The 26,660-nt window shown below is 35.2% G+C and overlaps 2 protein-coding genes and 1 non-coding gene across 6 annotated transcripts in view; 2 read left to right on the forward strand and 1 right to left on the reverse strand.

The window, feature by feature from the left end:
• Lrp11 (LDL receptor related protein 11) overlaps positions 1 to 26,660 on the forward strand; it is a 73,892-nt gene that overhangs the window by 39,981 nt on the left and 7,251 nt on the right. The window contains exon 7 of one of the 2 annotated variants that reach the window (XM_047557147.1): positions 8,625 to 8,838. The exons of the other annotated variant lie outside the window; for it this stretch is intronic. Coding sequence (XP_047413103.1) covers positions 8,625 to 8,638 — 14 coding nt within the window. The 3' untranslated portion in view covers positions 8,639 to 8,838. Of the gene's footprint in view, positions 1 to 8,624; positions 8,839 to 26,660 lie in introns of those variants that run through there. 2 annotated transcript variants of the gene reach the window in all.
• The window catches only part of Pcmt1 (protein-L-isoaspartate (D-aspartate) O-methyltransferase), a 44,074-nt gene that overhangs the window by 3,203 nt on the left and 14,211 nt on the right, over positions 1 to 26,660 (reverse strand). Inside the window, exons 2-8 of one of the 3 annotated variants that reach the window (XR_007109332.1) lie at positions 25,255 to 25,359; positions 23,685 to 23,716; positions 14,453 to 14,557; positions 12,193 to 12,313; positions 10,986 to 11,071; positions 6,502 to 6,671; positions 268 to 348 (exon numbers count right to left, since the gene is read on the reverse strand). Coding sequence is in view for 2 of the 3 variants with exons in the window: in XM_047557150.1 (XP_047413106.1) it covers positions 6,492 to 6,671; positions 10,986 to 11,071; positions 12,193 to 12,313; positions 14,453 to 14,557; positions 23,685 to 23,716; positions 25,255 to 25,359 (629 nt within the window). In the remaining variant the exon portion in view is untranslated. Of the gene's footprint in view, positions 1 to 267; positions 349 to 6,454; positions 6,672 to 10,985; positions 11,072 to 12,192; positions 12,314 to 14,452; positions 14,558 to 23,684; positions 23,717 to 25,254; positions 25,360 to 26,660 lie in introns of all 3 variants that reach the window. The other 2 variants (XM_047557149.1, XM_047557150.1) reach the window with 2 other exon arrangements.
• On the forward strand, positions 5,626 to 5,697 carry Trnaa-agc (transfer RNA alanine (anticodon AGC)). The gene has a single exon. It is a non-coding gene; the product is annotated as a tRNA-Ala (tRNA).

A 26,660-nucleotide genomic window follows, 5' to 3' on the forward strand; every position in this document is an offset into this window, starting at 1 on the left:
GGCCTGAGTTCTTTATCTTTACTTCTAAAGATAGATTTCTTCCTTCACAATCAAAAATTCAGAAAAATTAGGACTTCTACATCTAGGATCATTTTGCTAATGCTATTTGCTATAGTATTCAGAGTTCAAGATTTTTTTATAATTACATTCGCAAAATTGGACAAAAGTATAGTCTTTTGCTTAGAACATCTGTTAGCAATTCCAGAGTGGGTCAATACCAACCCAAACTCTCTGGGAGAAAGTGCATCATCTGTAGGTATGGTATACCTGTCAGCTGACTTCATAAGGCAGCTTTATCAGCTCCAAAAGAAGCCATTCGCTCAGCCAGGGGGAGCACTGTGCCAGCAACTGCCAGTGAGAGGAAGGAAGGAATAAAAATGCAGTCTAAAATAAACTGTATGGTATATAAATTCTATCTCCATAGAATTATTCCGAGTAAAAAAATAAAACTACCAGAAAAGCCTGAAAGCCTCATAGTTGAGGGAAATCTGAGTGATAAAAACATTGTTAAACACTCAAGTACTTTAGGGGTAAAGAAACATTCTCTTTGCAATTAAGTCTCAAATGATTCAGGAAAAAAATCTTATACATGGATACAGATGAAGAGCGGTGAGAAGGCACAAGTGGAAAAATGGGAATAAATGGTGACTAGTGATTCAGGAGTTTAGTTTTGAAGAAGTTGCTAAAATAAATTTGAAGGGAAATGAAACAATTTACATACCACAGGTTAAGTGGTCTTTCTGGTTTTCAAATTAAATTTTATAAATAGTACAGAAAATATCTTAAAAATTACTTCTCCCATAAGCTGCCTTTATTTTATTTATTGGTACTGGGAATTGAACCCAGGGACATTTAACCATGGAACCACATCCCAAGCCCTTTTTATTTTTGAGATAGGGTCTCACTAAGTTGCAGAGCACTTCACTAATTTGCTGAGACTGGTCTCAAACTTTTGATCCTCCTGTCTCAGGTTCCCAAGTTGCTAGGATTACAAGAATGTGCCACTTGGCCTGGCCAGTAATGGATTATTTTTAAATAATAAATTATCAATTCTGTTTCTCTTAACATGTCCCAATAAGAGCCCTATAATTCTCATAGAAGAGCTTTTACTTAAATACATGCAAGCATTAACATATTTAGTCTACAAAGGGTTTACTTGTAAAGTGTTCAGGTTACAAACTAAAATTAATTCACCTGTGCTTAGTTAGATTTTTTTTTCAGTACTGGGTATTGAACCCAACTCCCAGTCAACATACAATATTTTTAAAAATAATTTATATTTTATTTACCTGTTGCAAGGCATTAAAGATATATATATATTTTTTGTGGTGCTGGGGATCAAACCCAGGGCCTTATGCTTGAGAGGCAAGCACTCTACCAACTGAGCTATATCGCCAGCCTGGCATTAAAGATATTATAAATTCTAATGCCCCAGCAACACATAGTATGTTTCCAAGTAATTCTCTTTATTTAAAAAATTCTTTAATAAATGAAAGTAGATTTATAGAAACAAATTTTAAAATTTAGGATGCCAGGAAAAGCCAAAAACTTGTTGCCAGAGCATGTACAATGTTGTCACAACCCAATACTCCAAAATCCATGCACTGTTGTGCTATTAAATATTTTTAATGTTCGAAATCCTACTTGGCATATCTTTCTTTATCTGACTTATTTGTGTGGGTCATTTATAGTAAAAAAGTAGTGAGTTGTGTGCGGTGGTGCATGCATGTATTCCCAGCTCACAGGAAGATGAGGCAGGAAGATCACTGCAGCCTGGAGTTCATTACCAGCCTGCCAGCCTGGTCAACACAGTGTGACCTCCATATTAAAAAAAAAAAAAAGAAAGAAAGAAAGAAAGGAAAAAGAAAAAAAAAAAAAAAAAGGAAAGAAAAGAAAAAAGGAATGTGACCAAATATGTGCTAGATATATTAATAACTGTATAAATTTATTACATTTGGTTTAATTACTCCATCCTAAACATTCAGTCTTATATATTCTTTATTAAGAACAAATAAAAGGTGTACTACCAGGAACCAGGAATGTTTTCTAATAATGTAATGGAATTTCTAAGGTAATATAAGCTTCGTATGAAGCTATTATGGGAAACACTTGTAAAATTTTCATAATGCTGTAGAATATGTAGAGAATTAAAAAAGGACTAACTAGTTATTCTAGCATTTATACTCTCAATTTTAGAGATGTGCAATTCAGGGCTGGGGCTGCAGCTCAGTGACAGTGTGCTTGCCTAGCATGCATGGGTGTTCTATCCCCAGTGCCAAGCAAAACAAAAGAAAACAAAAAAAAAGCACAGTTCATCACAACATATTTTTCATGTATGTATGGCACTTTAAGAGGATATCAATAAATTAAAAAGATTATAGAAGGATAATCTTGATGCATTCCTCAGTTTCATAAATCAAAAATGGACCCATTAGGAGGCTGGGGAGATAGCTCAGTCAGTAGAGTGCTTGCTTTGTAAGCACAAAGGCCCTGGGTTTGATCCCCAGCACGCCCCCCCCCCCCCAAAAAAATGGACCCATTACATTGACTATGAGATTATTAAAAACAAAAACTAAATAAAACTTTCACCAGGAGAGGAACAAAATATTGATTCCTACATACTTATTTTTATTTACTTATTTATCTATTTATTTATTTATTTTGTAGTGCTGGGGATTGAACCCAGGGCCTTGTGCATGCAAGGCAAGCACTCTAACAATTGAGCTATGTCTCCAGCCCAATTCCTACATACTCATATAAAACACAAATTTAAAAAGCATTAAGTTTCTTAAGTAACTAACATGACTTTTACATATCCACCATCATGACCACACATTCTAGGTCTACAGCTTGTAGATCTGCATTTCTCTCTCCTTCTATTAGTATCCTAAAATTACAAGCAACATTTTTCCAAATATAAGGAGACACAAACCTATTTGGGTTTAGAGCTCTATCTGGTACAAAAATTCAGTGTGCCCACTTGTTACAAGTCATATGTTTATTTTTATTTTTTGTGCCAGGGATTGAACTACTGAGCCACATCCCCAGCCCCCACCCCTTTTGCTTTTCACCTTTGTTTATTTTTATGTGGCGTTGAGGATCAAACCCAGTGCCTCACACGTGTGAGGCAAGCGCTCTACCACTGAGTCACAACCCCAGTCCTCCCAGCACCCCTTTTTAATTTTTTTTTTTTTTAATTTTGAGACAGTTTTGCTAAGTTGTGTAGGCCCTAAGTTACTAAGGCTGGCTTTGAACTTTCAATCCTCCTGCCTCATCTTCTCAGGCCACTGGGATTACAGGTATACAATTCATTCATTCATTTATTTAGCGGTGCTGGGGATTGAACCCAGGGCCTTGTGCTTGCAAGGCAAGCACTCTGCCAACTGAGCTATATCCCCAGCCCTACAATTTATAGTTTCTGTCACATCTCCTTGGCAAAAAAAGGGTCTAGTCCTCATCAAGCACTGCAACTAGCTCTGAAAATCTAGAAGAAGAAGGATGAAAAGCTGGTGATAAGCCAGAAAGGTACTATGATGAATTATTAATTAAACCTGAACAAAGAACAGAAATCATCTAGCCTGACAAGAAGATGACCAAAAAACTTTGACAATTTTCAAGTGTGAGATGGGCACTTTAGAAAACAGTGTTGCTTTTTAGATGTAGTTATCATTCCACCTCTTTCAATCCTTACTAGCATTATCTTGGACTTAGGCCATCACATTTCACCCCTGAATTGCTGTGGACGTGTTTCTGATTCTAGTTTTGTGCCTCTCCAATTTACTCTCTACATAATAGCCAGAACTATTTTTCTGGAATATAACTCATATAACTGCACTGCCTGGTTTAATCACTTCAGCTACTTCCTGCTGAGTCTACCCACCATACACTGCAATTGCCTGTCAGTCATGGTCTTGGTTTGGATCTCCTATGTGACTATAAGCTCCATGAGTTTCAATGTCACAAGTGAAGATTCCTGGAAACCAGTGCCTGCCATAAAGGGCATGAACTTGTTAAGTTCATGAATGATATTAAAAGTGTCCTTAGCACTGACATATAAAAATTTGCCACTAAAATACATACGTGTTGGGCTGGGATTGTAGCTCAGTGGTAGAGTGCTTGCCTAGCATGTGTGAGGCACTGGGTTCAATTCTCAGCATTGCATATAAATAAATAAAATAAAGATCTATTGACAACTAAAAATATGTTTAAAAAAATACATATGGGTTACTTGGAAAAAAAGGAAAAGAAGTAAGTCCTTAGTCAAGCACAATGGCATATATCTGTAGTCTCAGCTACTTGGGAGGGTGCAGCAGAAGGAAACTGAGTTTGAGGCCAGTCTACAGCAACACAGGGAGGCTACATGAGGGAAGGATGGGGAGGGAAGGTAAGGGGGACCTCTGTATGAAAAAAAAAGGAATCAGTAAAACTGTATATACAGAGTTAGAGCCAGGGCCAGGAAGGACCTTAACAAGCAAGGGCCCAGGAGCTTCAGCTTCATTAGCTTCATGGTAAATCCACCTCTGGTTATAAAAATAAAATACCTTTATGTAATTTATTCATCATTAAATTATAGGTAAGATGTTCAGTATTTTATTTATAAAATGAAACATTTTAAATTTACTAATTTGAACTCTTACTTGTTATCAAATTTCAGTTCAGTAAAATAGTTGCCCCTTTTATAAACAATGGTAATGCTTATATAATTATATAATTTTTTAAACCATACTAGAAGCAAAGTGAGGCAGGTTGTAATTAGCTACATCTGATTCCAACTAAAAAGACCGATAGTTTTAAAGATTATTTTTCTAAGAAATAGCTGTACTTCAGGACAGAATTCAAAGGAAGCAGCTATGCTACAAAAGGAGAAGGAAAAAATGCAATTTCTAGTGAGGTATCTTAGAAAAGGCCATGCTGAATTTAGTTAAAACACCATTGTAACAAACTGAATTAGAGTCATTGTCATTTTTACAATTAAACATTCATTCAAAAAATGCCTTTCTTTATAGAAACAAATCAAAACTTAAATTATCATTTACTGGAAATTATTTATTTATTTATTTATTTTTTTGTAGTAGAGAGGATTGAATGCAGGGGTGCTTAACCACTGAGCCACATCCCAAGCCAGCTTTTAATATTTTATTTAGAGACACAGTCTTGCAGAATTGCTTAGGGCCTCACTAAAATTGCTGAGGCTGGCTTTGAACTCATGATCCTCCTGCCTTAGCCTCCGGTGTGCACCACTACACCTGGCAAGAAAATAGTTATCTTAAGAACTGAATCTTTCTGTCAGCTAAAAATAAGTTTTAAGATAAGGAAACTGTAAAGCCTTCCCTATAAGCTTGCATTTAACTTCAAGCACTCAGTTAATGGCACTCCCGTGTACCAATCTCACTCCCTCTCACCAAAGGGATCAGGGAGATGAGGGAAGGCAAAGAGGAGGTGAAATTGTGGCTTCAAACAAAATATTAAGATTTTGCTATAACATAAATCAAAACCAGGGTCAGCTACTGTGGGGCATTGCCTGTAAGTCCAGCTACTCTGGAGGCTGAGGTGGTAGGATCAAAGTTCAAGGCCAGCTCAGGCAACTCAATGAGATCCTGTCTCAAATAAAATTTAAAAGGGGCTGGGGGTGTAGCTCAGTGGTAGAATGCTTGCTTAGCATGCAAGAGGTCCTGGGTTCAAACCCCAGCAACTCCAAAACCAAAAAACGCCATTGAAACAAAAGCAGGCAGTATCTTCACAATGAGCCTCATGCATGCTGTGAAGTCTGTTGTCCTGTATGGGGCTGGCCTCTGGGTGGGTCTGTGAGACTTGGGCACTTACGGAGCAGCTTCTACAGAATCCTTCCACTCCCCAGGAATTTAGTTAGAAGACCTTAAAAATTGGCTGGCCCAGTATACAGAATAGTGAAAAGTTCACTCCTAATGGTGGATCTAAAATGATGGTTGGATATGAAACAGACACAGGCTGTCATACATCTACAAATTGAATGAAAGAGAGAAATCAAGCCAAAATGTAGAATGTTCTCTCTGGGAAAACTGTATTCTTTCTCCTTCTTTCTTTTAGTAATAATAAAACAGAAAGTAAATGAGGCAGGAAATGATGGCCCCTTCTTTCCAGACCAAAGCCTGTGTTTCCATGCCCATGCAGCAGCTATAAAAATGATTTATACATATAGAAACAGCGTGGCAGATAATGAATAAAATATCCTTAGAAAGTACTAAGCTGCGGTTGAAAGTCTCATTAAAAAAAGAGAAAGAAGAAATACCACGTGCCAACCAAGTCTCACCCATCCTTCCCAAAGATATGAGGTAAACCAAAAGAAGGGCAGACCATGCAAACTTTTTCACGTGTTTAATGTGATGATTTTCTGATGTTTTAATGGAGTAGCATGAAGGTGGCAATCAAAAAACTGCTCTTCAACTCTAATGTCTTAAAATCCACACCCTTTCACCTTGCACGTGTGGAAGAAGTAAGAGCAGAAGAGAAAATCACTTCCACCTGGACCACTGCTTCTCTTTATCTGTTAAAGGCACATATATCACCCCCATCAGAGGTTTCATTTTGACGCTGCCATCTGGTAGCTTGTCATACTGCTCCAACATTTGATTTCCACCTGCAGGACCAACTGGCAATATCAATCTTCCACCAGGCTTTAACTGGTCTATTAGCTAAAAGAAAAGAAAACAAAATAAAACATAAGCACTTGACTTTATGTTAAAAGTCATTTGACATCACTATAAGCAATGTGGAGTGTGCACAGGCAGAAAGCAGAAATGCACTTTATTTAGCACTGTAGTCATTTCTCGTATCCTTGGGGACTGGTTACAGAACATCTCGTGTGTACCAAACCACAGTTACTCAAGCCCCTTATGTAAAGTGGCACAGTATTTGCATGTAACCTATGAGCATCCTCCCTTATACTTTATCTCACTTTTTAAATATTTTCTGAGACAGGGTCTTGCTATGTTACCCAGGCTGGCCTCAAGTGGTATATGTCTAACTTAGCCTCTCAAGTAGCTGTACATGCCAAGTTGCAGGTATGTGCCACCATGCCCAGCTCCTCCCATATACTTTTTTTTTTTTTTTTTTTTGGGTGCTGGGGATCAAACTCAGGGCCTTGTGCTTACAAGGCAAGCACTCTACCAACTGAGCTATCTCCCCAGCCCCCCATATACTTTAAATCATTTCTAAATTATAATACCTAACACAAGACCTACACATCACTTCATTTGCAAGGATTCAGAACAGTACATGGGATACAGCAAACTCAAGTCTTGATTTTTAAAAGTTTATATTATTTTCCCCAAATATTTTCTCTCCATCGTTGGTTGAATCTGAGAATGTAGAACTGGCAGATACAAAGGGACCAACTATACATACTTTGAGTGTTATACCATGACTCAGCTCTCACTTACTCATTTACCCCTCAGCCTCCCCTACTAAACTACAAGTTCCTTGACGATAGGGTACCTACTGATACCTGGGTACAACTGCAGTGCTCAACTTGTCTGATCCAAACTACCTAATGTAGAGTTATCCTCTTCGGAAAACCAAGGGCAAAGAAGAAAATTCTGACTGTGTGCTGTTTTTGGATCTTTGTGAGTTGGAAGGGGGTGGCAAGTATAGAAAATTAGCAAGAAATCCTTGTCCTATTATTGCAGAATCTAGGGCATCAATGAAGCGGAAATAAGGAAACCCTAGTGACATGACTGAATTTAGGATTACTAGCACCATCAGGAGGGAAGTTAGGGCTGAAGTCCTGCTGCATTAGAATGAGGACATTTCTACAAGGAAGACTGAAAAGCCCCTCCAGGCAGAAAAAGTTGGAATCGTATGTTACCATTTGACTGACCTTACTGATCAACATTATTCATTATTCAAAAACAATAAGGAAGAAAACTAACTTTAGATAGAGTTACCCCAGGGAAGGGTGCCCTCAATTAAAATTTGGTTGGCAAATCTATTTTATTTTTTCCATTTTATCAAAGAAATACTGCAAGTATTTTTAAACTATTTTTCTAAATTTTAAAACTTACAGCAAAAACAGCAGATGGCTTCTCCCCAGACCCAATCTTACTCCCTAAATTCAGTCATTTTAAATCCTTATAGTCTGGTCTTCTGCGATTCATCTTTATATTTCAAAATATATGCTAGATAAGGATTAAGATTTTTAATATACAGTCTATTTCCTTCCCCCAATTTAACCAACCTTTAAAACCATTGAGTTATAACTGTATACATATAGTTTGCTCTTGAGCCACAAGGTATCCAGTAATTGCTTCTTTTCTTATAAAATAGTTTTCTTTTCCAGGTAATTAAAATTGAAGTCTTTTCTTTTTCATTTACTTAATTTTCTTTGTAACTGTCCTATAATGGCTCATTTGAATTGTCAACTTGATTGGATTAAGAGATGCAGATGATTAAGAGTCATCTGGGTGTGTCAATGAGGGAGTGTCTAGGAATGACTGGAACTTGGGATGGTGAACTGAAGTGGAGACCTTCCCTAAGCATGCACAGCACCACCCAACAGTATGTTGGCTTGGATGGAATAAAAGTTGGAAGAACAAGGAAGCAGATGCAGAAGAAAGTTCAACTCTTCTTAAACGGGTTCTTGATTGCAGGTTCGATAGTCTGAGGATATTGGATTCTCGCTTCTTCACTCTTCCAAAGAGGACTCTGCCAGTGAATCTCCAGGTAGTTTCCAGAAAGCCTTGGTCTCAGACTAGGGTAGCACTGTTGATCCCTCTTGTTCTGGAGTTTCTACCTCTTGTATGTGCAACTACCGGGTCTTTCCAGTTCCCCAGGCTGCAGATGGCCATTATGGACTATCCAGTTTCTGGTCCTGTATGCCAATCTAATAAATCCTCTTTTTATAATCATACTTCCTATTGATTCTGTTCCTCTAGAGAACCCTGACTAATACAGTCTCTAAATTTTTCTATTCTCCAACAGTTTTTCAATTAAAATTTCACATAGATTTCACTACTATCTAAGTAGTGCTTTTGTTTTGGTCTTGTCTGCAGAAAGGTCTAGGTATACTGGAACTAGCCTGTGCAATAATCCTGGGAACCGCTATTACCTCTCTCTGACCAAGATACTCTAGTTCTCAGGTGCTATGACTTTCTCTCTGATTTTTACTTTCTCTCTTCCCTCATTTCTTCATCTTTTTTTTTTTTTAAAGTATTGTAGTTGTAGATGAACAGAATGCCTTTTAGTGTGTGTGTGTATGTGGTGCTAAGGATTGAACCCAGTACCTCGCATGTGTTAGGCAAGCACTCTGCCACTGAGCCAGCCCTCATTTCCTCATCTTTTGCTGAAATTATTAAAGCAATTCTTCCAGAAGCACACTGTGAAATAGTGCATAAGAATGTGAGATAGATTGAGATTTCTGAGTCTAAAGTCATTTTTATTCTATTCATTTGGTGATATGTTTTCAAAGAGAAGTCACAGCTGGAAATCATTTTCAGCTCCAAATTTTGACATTTTGCTTCTCTGACATGTTGATTTTAATGCTGTTATTTTGCAGTCTGATGCCTTTCTGCTTGCCAATCCTTATCAGGTATCTGTTTGGTTTTTCTGGAAGCTTTTAGAATCTTCTTTTTATCCTGAAAATTCTGAAATTTTGTGATGATGTTGTGATTCTTCTTTCTTATTTTAAAAGTTCGTCAGCAGGGCATTAAGTAGATCTTTTCAAATTATAGAATTATGTTTTCTCTGTTTTGGTGAAATTTATTACTTATGGTTGGGGCTGTTTCTCAGAGCTTTCAGCAGAAAACCTCCTTTTCAGATTCATGTTTCCTCTGATATTGAAGGTCCCAATGCCTCCAATTCCTAAGCCTTTTTAGAATTATGCAGAGCAAACTGCTTCTGCATTAATGGTCTTCTCTGTAATCTGCTTGGTTTCTGCTTCTTCCACCCTTCTGAGTCAGCTATAACTCCATCTGTTTGTATCACACACAGTGCAGAGTTCATATTGCAGGTTATGATCTGTTTCTTGTTTTTTTAGCTGTTTTGGGTGATACTTAAGGGAAGCATAAACATCTTTACTTTGTTAACTTAAAACTGGAAAGTCCCTTCAGCATATCTTAAGTTTAATCAGATGTCTATAAATTCCCATAATACTTCAAATGCTACAAGAATAATTAATCCACATTGGTAAGATTGAAGCCAGCCTTATTAAAGCCCTGTATCAAAAGAAAAAAAAAAGGGCTGGGATGTAGCTCAGTGCTAAAGCACTTCTGGATTCAATCCTCAGTACCACAAAAATTATTAGACATGGAAAAAAAAAACAAAACAAAACAAAAAAAAAACCCTTTCCAGGTTGAAGTGGATAAGACTCTTAGACCCTGGTTATCCAACCAAGAACTACATAAAACCTATATGTAATAGAAACCTGGTATTTCAGTGAATATAACCTAAATTTTTCTTTTCTACTGTGTATATATGTGTCTGTGTATATATATATATATATATATATATATATATATATATATATATGTACACATATATATATGATATGCTAGTGATATGCTATCATAGCATTAATTTCTCTATTAAATGTATTATACATCTATTCTGGAATATGTTTTATGAGAATATGATGTATGATGAGTACCTTTTCTGGTATCTCCTCTGCACCCAACATGATCTTACTAGTTTGGTGTTTAATAAAATACCAAACTGATTATCATGTCATGAATCTTAAAGGATTTTCCCAGTCTATTGTCGTCCTAGTTCTTTCCTTGATTAAATACTGCTTCAAATAAGACATCATGTGCTGGGGTTTAGTAATTTTCATGTCATTTATACTACTATTTACACATGGGGAGGAAAATATAAAGAATTCCAGCTAATTGTAAACAAAATGCATAAGATGAAAGTTTCAGCATATTTTCAGCATCATCTCGAAGCCATTTCTATATAAATCTTTTAGAGTTTTAGTTGAATAAAACATACAAATAGGAAAAAAATCCCCCACTCACTGCCTGTGGCACAACTGGGGCTGCAGCTCCGACATGAATTGCATCGTAAGGGGCTTCTGCAGCATATCCCATTCTTCCATCCCCCACTGAAAGAGAAACAAGTTGTGCATTAAAAACCCGTTCACATCAAAGCTAGCACAAGGAATCACAGTTTAGGAGGTTTAAGCAGGGTGAAATCATAGCTTTTTCAATAAACGAAATTGCGATAATTGATATGAAAAAAATTTGTGAGGATCCTTATCCTCACAAATATATACAAAAATCAATGTCAGGAAGATCAAAGACCCAAACAGGAAGAACTAAAATAACAAGTAATAATATAAGGATAGCCTTTAGTAGCCTTTAGTAAGGCACAGAACGCACTGGAAAAACTAGTAAGCCTTACTACCTTGAAATTAAGAATTTTTATTTATTAAAAGGGGACCAATAAGATGAAATGTCACATTAGGCTGGGGGGGATTAAGATATGTGTAAATCAATAAAGGGCTAGTCTTTAGAAGACTTATAAATCAGGCAGGGTATGGTGGTACACACCCATAATCCCAGCAACTCGGGAGGCTGAGGCAGGAGGATCATAAGTTCAAAGCCAGCCTCAGCAACTTAGCAAGATCCTGTCTTTAAATAAAATATAAAATGGGCCAGGGATGTGGCTCAGGAGTTAAATGTACTCCTGGGTTCAATCCCTATTTAAAAAAAAAAAAAAAGACTTATAAATCAAAGAAAAATACATACAAACAATCCAATACCTGAGTAAGTACTTTACAAAAGAAGAAATGCAAATGGCCAAACCATGAAAAAGTATTCAACCTCATTAATAGGAAAATATAAGATTAAAATTGTAAAGAGATACAGCCCTATAGACTCACTAAAAGGACAAAAATAAAAAATAAGAAATAAAAACCTCCAAAAAGTAATTGTTTTCTTATTTTAACAAAAGTGAATATTTTGGGCTGGGGTTGTAGCTCAGTGGTAGAGCACTTGCCTAGCATGTGTGAGGTTCTGGGTTCAATCCTCAGCACCACATAAAAATAAATAAATAAATAAAATATAAAGGTATTACAAATATGTAAAAAAAAGTGAATATAAAAGAATTTTAAAGTGAATACAAAAGAATTTAATTATTAGCTCTGAGCATTGTTCAGCTTGCATAGAATTTCTGAAAATAAAAATCCTCTGAAAAAGAAATTAAAAATTTTCCGATACCCACCAACCAGTTGCACTCTCCCTGAAGACAAAAGTGTTGGATCATCCTTTCTGACATTATTTATTGAGTCATCTACTAGTTCTTTAATGTGATCAATTCCTATGACTTTTCCAGTACATCCAACCTAGAAAAGAGAAAATAATTCAATAGTTCATTAGGCAACATTTGTACTTTTAAAGTTGAGTCATTGAAATGTTTCCTTAAAGTCATACTCCTCAAAGAGAAATAAAAAATAAATATCTTAAGTCTCCAATTAGATTGTTCAACACTCAGTTTATCACAATTTGTCACATACAACTTTCTCAACTATAACCCTCACTGAAAAATAAAGAAGCTAGAATAAATTACAAAAGCTTATAATATTGAGAAAAAATAAATTTTTCTTGAATTTCTATATTATTTTCTCTTTTGGTACAAGGGATTGAACCCAGGGGCATTTAACCACTGAGTCACATCCCTAGCCCTTTTTATATTTTATGAGAGACAGAGTCTCACTGAGTTGCTTAAGGTCTCACTAAGTTACTGAGACTGGCTTTGAACTCCCGATCTTCCTGCCTCAGCCTACCCAACCACTGGGATTACAGGCATGTGCCATTGCACCCAGCTGGATTTCTAACTTTTAAATCTAGAATTTTGAAGTAAGATTTAACTACCAATATTTAATGGCAGTGTAATAATTTTTACTTAAATCCATCTAAAAGTATAACTATAAATATTAAAATTTATATAAAAATTTTGTGAGAAGGGATTCTTACACTCGAGTTACTGCTCTTAGTGGAAAGTGTAAAAACATAAAAAAATGAAAAGGACTTGAGTATCAACATTACCTTGTAAAGACATTTAACTGAATAAAGCCTGTGAAGTCAGAATACCTGGGTTTCCACCTACATTTCACCAGTTACAATTGCATAACTTAAGCAAGTTAACTTCTCATTCTATGAATCAGGTTCCTCAACTATAAAATGAGAAGCAAAGGGGTATATATCCTATAAAGGATACAAGGATTAGATAAAAGCATATAGGAAAAGCACTTAGAACACTATTTAGCAAATGGTAAATGTGTGAAAAACACTGATATCATTTTAAAAGAAGATAAATTTAGTGATCTTTTAAAAAATGAATATTCCTCTAAAATAACATGTTAAGTATAGAGAACATGTTACTAATTAAATGCTATTTCTAACATTTTTAACAAAAATCTGATACCTCATTTCAAGAATATGACCTCTACAAAACAAGCAAAACATGTTAAAAGTATACAAGGCCTCATTATGTGCCAGGTACTATTCTAGATGCTTACAGGATACATCAATTAAAAAAAAAAAAAATCAGACAAAATTCCCACCTCCCTAGAGCTTACATTCTAGTGGATCTGATGACTATATACTGAAGGCAAGTTACACAGAATCTAAACACCACCCTATGTACATGTAAACATCACCCTATGTATATGTATGATTACATAAATGTTATGACTCTACTTCATGTACAACCAGAGAAATAAGTTTTACCCCATTTGTTTATATAATGAATCAAAATAAATAAATTAAAAGAATCTAGTTCAAGACAGATCGATAAATCTCAATTTAACTAGGCCTGAATCTTCCACCTAGCCTCCAGCCACAAGATTTCTCATAACCAATCTGTTTTGATTATCTGAGCACTAAGGAACCTTTAAGGGGCTTTAATGAACCCACAGCTTATACTGTGCATAGGCATTTACCGGATAAAATATGGTAATAAAAGTTTAAGTACAATAAAAAAGACATTTTTTTCCTAATGTATAAGAAGCTCTACCTTCATTCCTAATAAACCTGCAGGAGTATCTGAAAACCAAGTTCCCTTTATTCTTTTCTGCCAGATGTGAACTTGGAAGAATGTAGTTTGGGAGCTACCAGTTGCCATTTTGGGATCACCAGGGTGCTATCTGATAATGAAACTAACATATGGAGGCAAAGCAAAAACCAGAGAAAAATCCATTGTCAATAACATCTGGTCTTCTAAATCCACCCACCCAAAAAGCCAGATATACTCCTAAACTTTTCCATTACATAACCAAAGTAAATTTCCTTTCAGTTCTACCAGTTGGGGTTAAATGTTCTGTTACCTGCAATAACAATGATAAAAGAAAAATCCTAAGAGATGCATATTCCAGATGCTATCTTAATAGAACAAAAAGCAAAGAAATCAAAACCATTGGTGAAAAAAATATAATCATATAATATGCTTCTGTTAGGATCAGAATGAAAAATAAAGCTCTTACCATACGTGCAAAACATGCAGTAAGGATTCCACTTCCAGATCCTACGTCAAGAGCTTTAGCTCCTTCATGTAATTGTTCAAATAAAAGTTCTAATGCATATGCATGCTGCCAAGAAAAAACAGACCAAATAACTTTTCAAGACTCTTATACACCATGGTATATAAAGTTGCCAATTTTTTTACCTGTTTTTCTACCATTATCTTAAATTAACATAATGAAAACATATAATATACTTATTTCTACATAAGAATTATGTAAGAAAACTGATTAGAATTCTTACGTTTAGATAAAGTGTTTCAGAAATTTTAGATACCCATGGTGTGAATTTTAAAATTTTAACTAAAATACAAAATCAAAAGATAGAAAAGGAATCACAAGGAAAAAAATCCCCATCCCATTCCCATCTCCAAATATCATTTTACTCCCTAAAGGCAGTCAATGTTATCAGTTTCTTGATTCCTTTGAAAAACATTAACACATGCATACACAAATACATATGTATCTTTTCACTCCTTACATTTTTTTTTTTTTGCTGTGCTGGGGATTTGAACCCAGAGCCTTATGCTTGCGAGACAAGTACTCTACCAACTGAGCTATATTCCCAGCCCCTCAACTCCTTACATTTTGAAAGGCCATTCATATCAACACTTAAGTAGCTTGTTCATTCTTTTTTATGGATTGAGTATGTTCTTGTATGGATGTATATTATAATAACAAACACCACTAAGGTAGAAATATGTAAGTTAGTTCCAATCTATCTTCAGATGAGATAAATCCTTTAAGGTATAAAAAAACAGTATAATAATCATTATAAAACTCTTATGTGTATTTCTATATGTTAAATTCCTAGAAATAAAATGGCAGGGTTGGAAGATATATTTATGTTAGAGACGCGCGTGCGCCTGCACACATACACATACACACACACACACACACAAAACAAAATGATGTTGGTTATGCCTTGGACCAAAACAAGAAATAAAAAGCTTCCCTACTGCATCCTCTTTATACCCTTACATTTTAGAACTTTTCCAGAAAAAGTTGAAACTAATGATATTTCAAAAATCCAACCTTAAATGCCTGGTATCTTTATAGTTAAAAATGATCAAATCCAGTTGCAACAAATATATATATTTATTTATTTATTTTAGTTGTTGAAGGACATTTATTTTATTCATTTATTTATATGTGGTGCTGAGAATTGAACCCAGTGCTTCACACATGTGAGGCAAGTCCTCTACCACTGAGTCACAACCCCCAGCCCCCAACAAATATCTTCACTACCAAATTTGTTTGGTAAAAATACAAATCCACATATGCATCCAAAGTCCATAGTGATAAATAAGTGCGTCCTTGTATACATATATAAATAAGCATCAGGAGAAATTATTTCCACATAAATACAGAAGAAATGATGAACTTTTAGAAAGTTAAGTCTTTGGGCAACTATCTCAGTAGCAACTGATATAAGCAAAAATTGTCAATGGATGCTAAAACTAGGGAATTTGTATTTGACAAACAAAAACAAAATCAAAAACAAAAAAACCAGGATATTTACACAGTCTCAAAGTGTTCACCTATTAATTATAAAAGGAAAAAAAAACTAGCTTGATAGGTTCAGAACCCCCCCCCCCTTTTCCTTTCCCTTTTTTGCAGTGCTGGTGATCTAAACCACAGCCTTGTGCATGTCAAGCAAGTGCTCTGCCACTTAGTTACATCCCAGTCCAGTCCCAAAAAACTTTTTCAGTGGAGGAACATGGTTGACACTAAATCAGAGTTAACAGCACCAATAAAGGGACACATTGACATCTCATGCCTCTGTTAAGATATATCACAAATCCACATATGCATCCAAAGTCCATAGTGATAAATAAATGCATCATTTATTGGGATGCATTTACTAGGATATGCAAAAACTGTCAATGGATGCTAAAACTAGTGGATCCACCTTTGACAAAAAAACAAAAACAAAAACAAAGAAACCAGGATATGCCAGGAGAAAATGCATAACCCATCCACAATGAATTATAAGGAAACACAAACCCAAATTGAGGGATGTGATACTAAAATAAGTGGCTTATATTCATAAAAATCTTCAAAGTCATAGAAACAAGATGGATGAATTGTTCCTCAGTGTAATTTAAAGAAAACTAAAAAATTCAAACAATCAAATGAAACTTATGATATGGAATTTTCTTTTCCTTTAAGCTGTTATTCAGAATAATAGATAAAATCCAAATAAGGTCTGTAAGTTGGCTGACAATATCACATAAGTGTTAATTTCCAGATTTTGATAAATGTACTGTGAATGTATAAAGAATGTCCTAAAGATAAGGACCATTATGCCTGCAATTTACTCTCAAAGAACTCAGAAAAAGGGGAAATGTGTATATCCACACAAATACATATATACATACACACATAAATATGGAGGGTATAGAGAGAAAAATAAATGGTAAAGCAAATGAAGTAAAGTAACATTTGAGGAACATAGGTAAAAGGTGTTCAGTAACATACTACTCCCACATTTTAAAAAAATATTTTTAGTTGTAGACAGACATATAATAACTTTATTTTTTTTAATGCGGTGCTGAGGATCGAACCTAGTGCCTTACACGTGCCAGGAAGCACTCTTATCACTGAGCCACAACCCCAGTCCTACATTTCTGAGTCTGAAATGGAGTTAAAATTAGAAGAAAAAAAAATTACTATCAAAAAATAGGCAATGTCAAAATAAAGGATAGCATAGAAAACCACCATATTACAAAACTATTTTAGGTGATAAAGGCCAGAATACTGGTTACTTGGGGTTGAGTACTGACTAGAAAGGGACACAAGGAAACTTTCTGAGATGCTAAACTGTCCTGTATCTTGATCTGGGTGGTTACAAATGTTGACATTCATCAAGATGTGCTTAAGATTTGTATTCTTTACTCTGTATAAACAACAATACTTCACTTTCTTTACAAAAATAGAAAAAAATTTAAAGACTACTTATCCAATCATTAAAAGTAGATGATCAGAGCCCGGTGCTGTGGCATACACCTGTAATCCCAGTGGTTCGGAAGGCTGAAGCAGGAGGATCAAAAGTTCAAAGCCAGCCTCAGCATCTTAGAAAGGTCCTGAACAACTTAGTGAAACCCTGTCTCTAAATAAAATAGAAAAAGGGCTGGGGATTGGCACAGTGGTTGAGTGCCTCTGGGTTCAATCCCTGGTACCGAAAACAAAACAAAACAAAAAACCCCAAAACAACTAAAGATCACAAGGAAAAAACTGGGTTCATAATATAGGAAATTCTATAGGACAGGGAAACTAACCGTCAATAAATAAGTGGCATTCAAAAGAAAAAAGGGGTCTATTAAAATTAAAAGAGACTAAAAAGACCAAAATAAGACCAAAGAGATGCAATATATGGATTGTTTAGATGCTGATTTAAGCAAATTAATTGTTAAAAAAATAAAGTTTAAACACATGGCAGTGCATGAACTTGGACTGGGTATAATATCAAGAAACATTACTAGGTAAAATGACATTGTAAAGTGTGTTATTAAAGTCTTTGATATTTACAATAAAGTATGTTATAATTTCAGTATCCCTAAAAGCTTAAACAATTTCTACTTAATAATAAGTATTATGTAAGAAAATAGAATTAATCAAAAAACAAAATAACACCTATGAACTAGCTTTCTTGAATCCAGAAATCAAAGAACCATAAAGGACTTAAGGTACCAGATTCTATAGGCAGTACTGCCCCAATAAAAACTTCAAAAGAAACTTTAGAATTTTTTCCTCTATTTTTTTCAGTACTATGTTTGTACAAGATTTTGTTTTTCTTTTTAATGGGAGTATGCTGTTACATTCAGATTTAAAATGTCGAGGCCTTTAGTCATGCTCATGCCTGTAATCCCAGAGACTTGGGAGGCTGAGGCAGGAGGACCATGAGTTTGAGGCTAGCTTCAGCAACTTAGTGAGACCTGTCTCAAAATAAAAAATAAAAAGAACTGGGGATGTAGATCAGTGGTAAAGTATCCCTGGTTTCAAAAACAATCCCCAGTATCATCCAACATATCACAAAAATTGCCTTAATCATCCCTAAAATGTTCTTCAGAGATTTTTTCCCCCTGATCCATTCAAGGTTCATACACTACATTGGCCAATCTAGAGCACTCTCCCCTCAGCTCTCCTCTACTCACCACCACTTCGCTTTTTTTCAGCTCACTCACTCCTTAAAGGAGTCCCATCCAGTTGTTCCCTCACATAACACCCTCCCCGATTCAAGATGTGTCTATTTCCCGAGGGTTAGATTCAGATCAAGAACCCACAGCTCCCGTGTGCACCTCCCACTGCACCACATCAGGAAGAAAAGGATGCTGGGCCATCTCCCCACTAACACGTCAGGCTCTACCACTGAGTAAACATGACTTATAGATCACATTATTTTCAACCATTCTCTAAACGGTTTCTAGATTCTCTGATGCTCTTTGCCTAATTCAGTTATTACACTGATGATTACAAAATAATGATTTTTAAAATTATTCCTTCCACATATATTAATTGGCATTCATCTGTAAAGAAGAGCTTTTGTTTTTTTCCCTATCTTGCATTTTTCACTGTGTTATATAACCTGTTATCTTCAATATTCTTCTTGATTCTCAAATTGTTTCAAATTTGGTCTCTTGGCTCTCCTGCTACCATGCCTTCTGACATCAATGTATTACCCTGAGTACTTCCTCACTCACTGGTATCTGTCATTTCTCCAAGGGGCTCTAGTCTCTCTCTCTTTTTTAAAAAATATTTATTGTTTTGGTTATTGATGAACCTTTATTTTATTCATTTATTTATATGCAGTGCTGAGAATTGAACCCAGTGTCTCACACATGCGAGGCAAGCACTCCCCCTGAGCTACAATCCCAGCCGCTAGTCTCTTTTACCGAGCAATGGTATTTAGGGCCCCAAATTTGATATTCAGTGTGCTTACTGCTACCAGGATGTCATTTTAACATCTTAACATTTTGCTTTCAATATCCTGCCCACTATGCACATCACATTCTTTTTTAAATGAGGGCTTTGGAAAGTATCCCAGAGACTGCAGTTACTTCTAAGCCTGTGATTTTAGGGTTCATTATATGCAGATTTATTTCTCTTTGATTCCTCCCACTTTCTGCTTTATAAAAAAATTTTTGTAGTTGTAGATGAACTTCCTGCTTTTAATAACTCTAAGATTTATGTAATAAATAATACAAGATCACAACAGTATGTGGCCAGAGTTGTAGCTCAGGGGTAAGAGCATATGCCTAGCATGTGTAAGGCCCTCAGTTTGATCCCCAGCACTGGTTAAAAAAAAAAAAAAAGAAAGAAAGACCACAACTGCTTGTCCATATAAAACAGTTAATACTATCATGTCCTACTTACATTCTGGTTTAGCAAACATCAAAGGACACTTGTATGCTTACTATTTGCATATGAACGAATACAGACACCCATACAGATGCACTGTGTGACTATATACACACATAAACACGTTTTCCTTATTAAAAGTCACAGGTTATTCAAACCATGCATGATTACAAATATATTGGGAGGATATTATAACATAAGCTATGACACAGATGAACCCTGAGAATATTATACAACTCTTTTTATTTTTTGCGGTGCTGGGGAGTTGAACCCAGGGCCTTGTGCTTGTGAGGCAAGCACTCAACCAACTGAGCTATATCCCCAGCCCGAGAATATTATACAAAGTGAAATAAGCCAGTCATAAAAAGATAAGCACTGTACGATTCCACTCTGTATTATTCCACTTATATGAGCACTTATATGAGTACACAGGATAATCAAATTCATAAAGACAAAAAAATAGAATGGTGGTTGCCAGGGTCTAAGGGAAGAAGAGAGTGGGGAGAATGTTAAAATGAGGAGTTGTTTTGAGTGGGCACAGAGTTTTCATTTTGCAAGATAACAAATGTTCTGGATATTAGATGCACAATTGAACACTTAAAAAATGGTGAGGATCACAAACTTCATGTTATATATATTCTACCAAAATTTTAAATGTATCCTTTTAAAAAACAAAGATAACCCAGTTAAAAAATGGGTAAGAGATTTGAATATACTTTTCTTCTAAGATAAGATAAATAGTAATCATATGAAAAGATGTCAACACCAATAATCATTAGGGAAATACAAATCAAAATCATAAGATACTGTATCACAGTCATTAAAATGGATAAAAAATAATATAGAAAATAATAATGTGGACAAGGAAGAAGAAATTTGCAACTCTCATATATTGCTGGTGGGATTGCAAAAATGGTATAGCTACTTTGGAAAACAGATTGGCAGTTCCTCATAATATCAGAGAGTTAACATATGACTTGGTGATTCCACTCCTAGGTATGCAAACCAAGAGAAATAAAAATATACTAAAAATTTGTACATGAATGTTCACAGCAGCATTATTCAGAATAATCAAAATGTGGAAACAATCCAAATGCCCATCGATGGATAAACAAAATGTGGTATATCTACACAATGGAATATTATTCAGCCATAAAAAGAACAAAGAAATGATTTATACTACAACATGGATAAATTTGAAAACATTACACTAAATTTAAAAAGTCACGAAGGCCACAGTCACATATTGTATTATTTCATCTTTATCAAGTGTCCAGAATTGGCAAATCTATAGAAACAAAAACTACATTAGTGGTTGCCAGGACATGAACAGAGCAGGGAATGAGAAACGACTTCTAATAGGATAGGATTTCTTATGGAGGGGATGAAAATGTTTTGAAAGTAGATAGAGGTGATGTTTGTACAACCCTGAATATACTAAAACCCACAAAATTATATCATTTAAAGGGAGGAGTTCTCTAGTACATGAATGATAAGTAATAAGACAGCTTTTTTTTCTTTTCATTTAAAATAAATGCATCCTTTGCCATGGAATAACTGCCATGTTTTGTTTGGCAGTGAATTGGATATCCAGAACCAAACTTTGGGGTGGGGGAAAATCACCTTACTACTTGAAAACATACCCCTCCTAACATATTGGATACCAGTTTTCTGAAGTAACAGCAATATAGGTATTGCATAAAGAAGCCAATCCTATGCTGTGATTGAAAAAAGAAACAAGAATAGAGAAATAAACTGGCAACAGACAGAGGATATAGAGTAAAAAGATGACCTCATTTCTACTCCTATGCCCCCAATCATCTACTTCTCTACTTTAGAAGAAATTATTTTTAGCTTCCATTCCCATAGGATAACATATGGATATATGTATGTGTTTATATTTGATTTTTTTATATTACAGAATATTCATATTTGGAGAACTTCCTCATTTAAAAGCTTCAGAGTATTTCACTATATGGATGTACTATAATTTGCTAATGATCCACTATTACTGGACCATTAGAAGTTATTATTTTTCTTTTCTTTTTGGTTTAGTTTTTTGCCATTATAAACAATATAAACAATAATGGGGCAGGCCTGTAATCCCAGTGGCTCAGGAGACTGAGGCAGGAGGATCACGAGTTCAAAGCCAGCCTCAGCAAAAGTGAGGCACTAAGCAAGTCAATGAGATCCTGTCTCTAAATAAAATACAAAATAGGGCTGGGGATGTGGCTCAGTGGTGGAGGGTCCCTGAGTTCAATCCCTGGTAATGCCCCCCTCCCAAATAAATATATAAATAAACAATGTAGCAATGAATAACTTTAGATAGGCTATTTTGTACTTGTGCAAATGTACCATGTGATAAATACATTAAAGCTGGGAAGTCTAAGATATATTTATTTCACATTTTGATAGATATTGCCAAATTGACTTCCCAAAACACTCAATTTACTTTCAAGTTGGCCAAAGAAGGATATATGACTACCAATTTCCCCTCTCTAATAGAAAGTATCAAACTTTTTGATTCTGAAAATTAGATAGATGACAAATGGTCCTTCACTGTACTGCTAATATTAGCAATTTATTAAATTTAAGTTATGATATATTTTATTTCACAGTTGATGTCACTTGTATTTTTTTCAATGAGTCGTCAATCTTGCTTTTAACCATTTTATGTTGGATTTATTAGTCTATTAATTAAATGGTTACACATACATACACAAGTATATTTTGAAATTTGCCCTATGCTGTCATATGTATTACAAATATTTCTTTCAGTTTTTCTTCTTTTAATTTAGCCTATAACTTCTTTTTTGCAGTACTAAGGATTGAACCCAGGAGTGCTCTACCACCAGGCATCATCTACAGCCCTTTTTTTCCTTATTTTGAGACAAAATCTTGCTAAGATACCGAGGCTTGCCTTCCTCCTATCTCATGCCTTCCTAATTGCTGAGGCTACAGGTATGAGTAACTGCACTCAGCAAAAATCCTAAATTTTTGTGTTGCAAAATAGTATAGGTTTTTTTTTTAACGGCTACTTTGTTTTTGTCATGTTTTAAAAAGTCATCTATATCCAATTTTTAGAAATTTACTTTTTTGTATCAGTTCATAAATGTATACGTAAAATTTATGTAGGATAAAGTTTAAGCACTTCTCCAGGAAAGGGGGTGTATCTCAGTGGTAGAGAGCCTGTCAAGCATGCACTAGGCCCTGGCTTTGATCCCCAGCACTGCAAAAGAAAATGAAAAGAAAGGAAAAAAAAGCTTCTCCAACCCAAATAATTGAAGAGAATCAGAAAAGCTATTGTTTTCTCCACCAACATCCAACAGAGTACTCATTCAAACAACTGACATTTAAAACCCAAGAAAATTTCCAACAGATTAAGAGTCAGATCACTTAAAATAGGTCCTTCTCAAGGTTATACAGCTTCATAGTTGCTCTACTTAACCATTCCCTAGTGATATTTTTCCAAATAAAATGTGAAATACTCAACTTGAAATTTCTATAATATGCCCAGTTACTATTCAATATATTCTCTCCCTTAATGAACTCATCACTAAATAACCTGTTATAAAGTTAGTGTGAATGTCATAGATACTAATGACACAGAAAACTTTAATATGACAGATGCTACCAAGAAAGTTCCTTTTACATAATAAGAATAAAATAATAAAATATTCATTACCAATTTATATAATTCACAGAAGATAAACTTGACTTAATCAACTTTTTTTTTTTTTTTTTTTTTTAACTTTTAAAAGTCTTTTTCACCTAAGAAAATGATGGTGGAGAATAATGTGATCCATCTGTAACTAAATGAACAAAGTTAACTTACCATGTGTGGAGCACTGATTGTTGCTTGGAAACCTGCAAAACAAGAAGAGAACCACTGATACACTCAGCTGCAAAAACAACCAAATATTTCATGTAGTTCCTTTTCTAACATCCATACATTGTTTTTCACAAAAATTCTTTTTCAGTTTTAGAATAAATAAAACAAAACCCAAAATTTGTACCAAGACATAGCAGTTAAAATCAGAAAACATTAACATGAGAAAAGGCTCATCCAGCAAAGGAATTTCCACTATTTCCAAATATATTTCTAAAAATTACTTCTTCTGTAGGTTTTTTTTTTTTTTTCTTTCTTTCTTCCTTTGCTTTTTGGTATTAAAGATTGAAGCCAGGGGCACTTGCCATTGAGCCACATCCCTAGCCCTTTTTATTTTGAGACAGGGTCTTGTTGAGTTGCTTAGAGACTCACTAAGTTGCTAAGGCTGGTCTTGAACTCGAGATCCTCCTGCCTCAGTCTCCTGGGCCACTGGGAGTACAGGTGTGCACCACAGCACCCAGCTTCCTATGTTGTTTTTTTTTCCGTAAGTTGAGAAATGGCAGATTTTTTTGACTTATTTTTTTCTTTAGATTTACTTTTTTTTAAAAAAGACTTCTACATATAATACATATGCAAAAATATTTGAAAAACTAAATTACTTCACATTTCTTGCAACTTAAAAATACATAGGGTAAAGATAAAGCTTAGTGGCAAAGCTCTTGCCCAGCAGGCACAAGGCTCTGGGTCTGATCCCCAGCACTGCAAACAAACAAGAAAACCCTAGACAATCAACTTAGCTTAAGAGACTAATAAACTATTCCAATTTACTTCCTGTATTATCACCTAATGTTAACTCAATCTTGGTTTTGGGCTTTTAGGGTTTTTTCTTCCAGTGTTACTTTCTCAAAACTTATTTACCTGCTTCTGCCTCTGAAGCAATTTTCACTGAGCGGTGGTAGCAGGTGCCTTCGGGGTTCAGAAGCTCCCCAGGATCTTCTTGCTGACTGTCACAGTGCTTCAAAAGAAGACAGAATGGCAGCTGGCCGACAGAATCCTGAGGCACTTCTAAGCCTCAAAGGCGCCCACTGCCAAGGCTCAGCAGTTCAGCAAAACCTGCTTCAGGAGAAGGAGTTAAATGTGGAACTTTCTAAAAACAAACACAAGCTATAAAATCAGGGCAAGTAAAGCAGAAACGTGACTAAAAGTTTAATTATGCTTATTTCCTATAACTATTGATTTTAAAAATTAAGGTTAATGTGAAAGAAAATTCAACATTAATGCCCTGGGAGAAAACAATACTCAGCTACAACTAAGCCTTCATTAGAAGTTTTGTTTTTCATTAAAATATTTGAAATATTTTTTTAAAATTCTTCATTCCATATACATTGTTTGAAAAAAAAAGAAAAAGATAAATCATTTTATTAAAATGGGTATGTTTGAGATTATAAAACAGTTACTGAGTCATAAAACTCAAATTAGCAGTGTAATAATAAATACCTCTGTCCCAGTCTTTTTCTAATTACAAAAATTAGAGTAAAAGTAGGAACATGTGACATTTCGAAAATCTAAAGCTTACCTATTGATTGTGGGGAATCCATATATGGGTTACATTTTGCATAGTGCGAGCGGTCTGTAGCCAGCATTACTTCAAATACTTTATCTGTCTTGATGATTCCATTTTCTGAAATGAATAAGGCAAATATTTTAAGCAAAGAGTACCATCATGTGTGTTTTAGATTTATTACTTTGGCTGCACTGTACAGCCTGGACTAGAGTAACCTGGTCTTTAATAACATCGATCAGGATCAGGAAAAGTAGAAGGGTATGAGTTATATTTAGTAGATAATGTATAACTGACTAACTGCATTTGGTGGTGGTGGTGGGTAATGGCTGAGATGCAGAAGTCATTCAACGACTTAAGAAATTCTGAAGAAGAATCAGAGTTGAGGAGGAAAGGGATAAGATAGGAAAAGAATTCAGTTAGGGGCTATGGTCACAACAAAGGAAGATATTCAGCAATGGGCTGGACACATGGATCTGGAAATCAGGAAAGATATCTAGGATAGAGGTGCAGGTTTCTGTTTAGATAGATGCCAAAAAGGAATGAAAATGAAGTTAAAGTAGCCAGGGAACAACACATACAGAAGAAAAATGAAAACCAACATTCAAGATATGCAAAGCAAGATGAGAAGGAGCCACAACAGAGGCAGGATAAAGACCTGGCTGATATTGGTGTAGAGCCCAAAAGCAACTAATTTTTCAAGAAGGAAAGCAAGGTCAATAATATATATCATCTGGCTTCCACAACATATAATTCTTTGAGATTTAATAAATGTTGGACTTCAATAATCCTCATGGTACCATGCAAACAGTTAATGCTCTTATTGACTCTCAATATGCTCGCCAATGACATACCAGGCACAATACTACATGCGTAGGATTATAATAAATAAGACAGCCTAGTTCCTGTCATCACAGATCTAAAATCTATTAAGAATAAACATATGAACATGACATAGCAATTCAAAAATAAGTGAAAAAAATTCAATCAAAACGTGTTTTGATTAGTTTGGCTACATTATGGATGACTATTTTTATATGAGATTACTTCAGGAAAAGCATCTTGAAAAGTTTAAAATGCTAATGCAAACATAACTTATTCATCAATTGTGGCACTTTCAATCTGGAAGGTAACAGTGGCCACCAGAATCTGAACTTCTTCACAGAGTTGCTCAAAAATACCTAAACACAGATCAAGAACGGACTCAAACAAACCACACAGGATCTACACCATCACATTACTAGGAGACAGAGACTATCCAGACTTTAAACTACCCATAAATAGAAAAAAAAAAAAAAGTGCTCTTGCTACTGCTGAACACCTGTGGTTACAGAGAGCAAAGGTGGGGATCAGGTTTAAAAGTCTACAAGAGCCTGGTATGGAGGCACACATCTATAATCCTAGCTACTCAGGAGGCTGAA

The sequence above is a fragment of the Sciurus carolinensis genome, chromosome 7, assembly GCF_902686445.1.
Source record: "Sciurus carolinensis chromosome 7, mSciCar1.2, whole genome shotgun sequence".
NCBI lineage: Eukaryota > Metazoa > Chordata > Mammalia > Rodentia > Sciuridae > Sciurus > Sciurus carolinensis.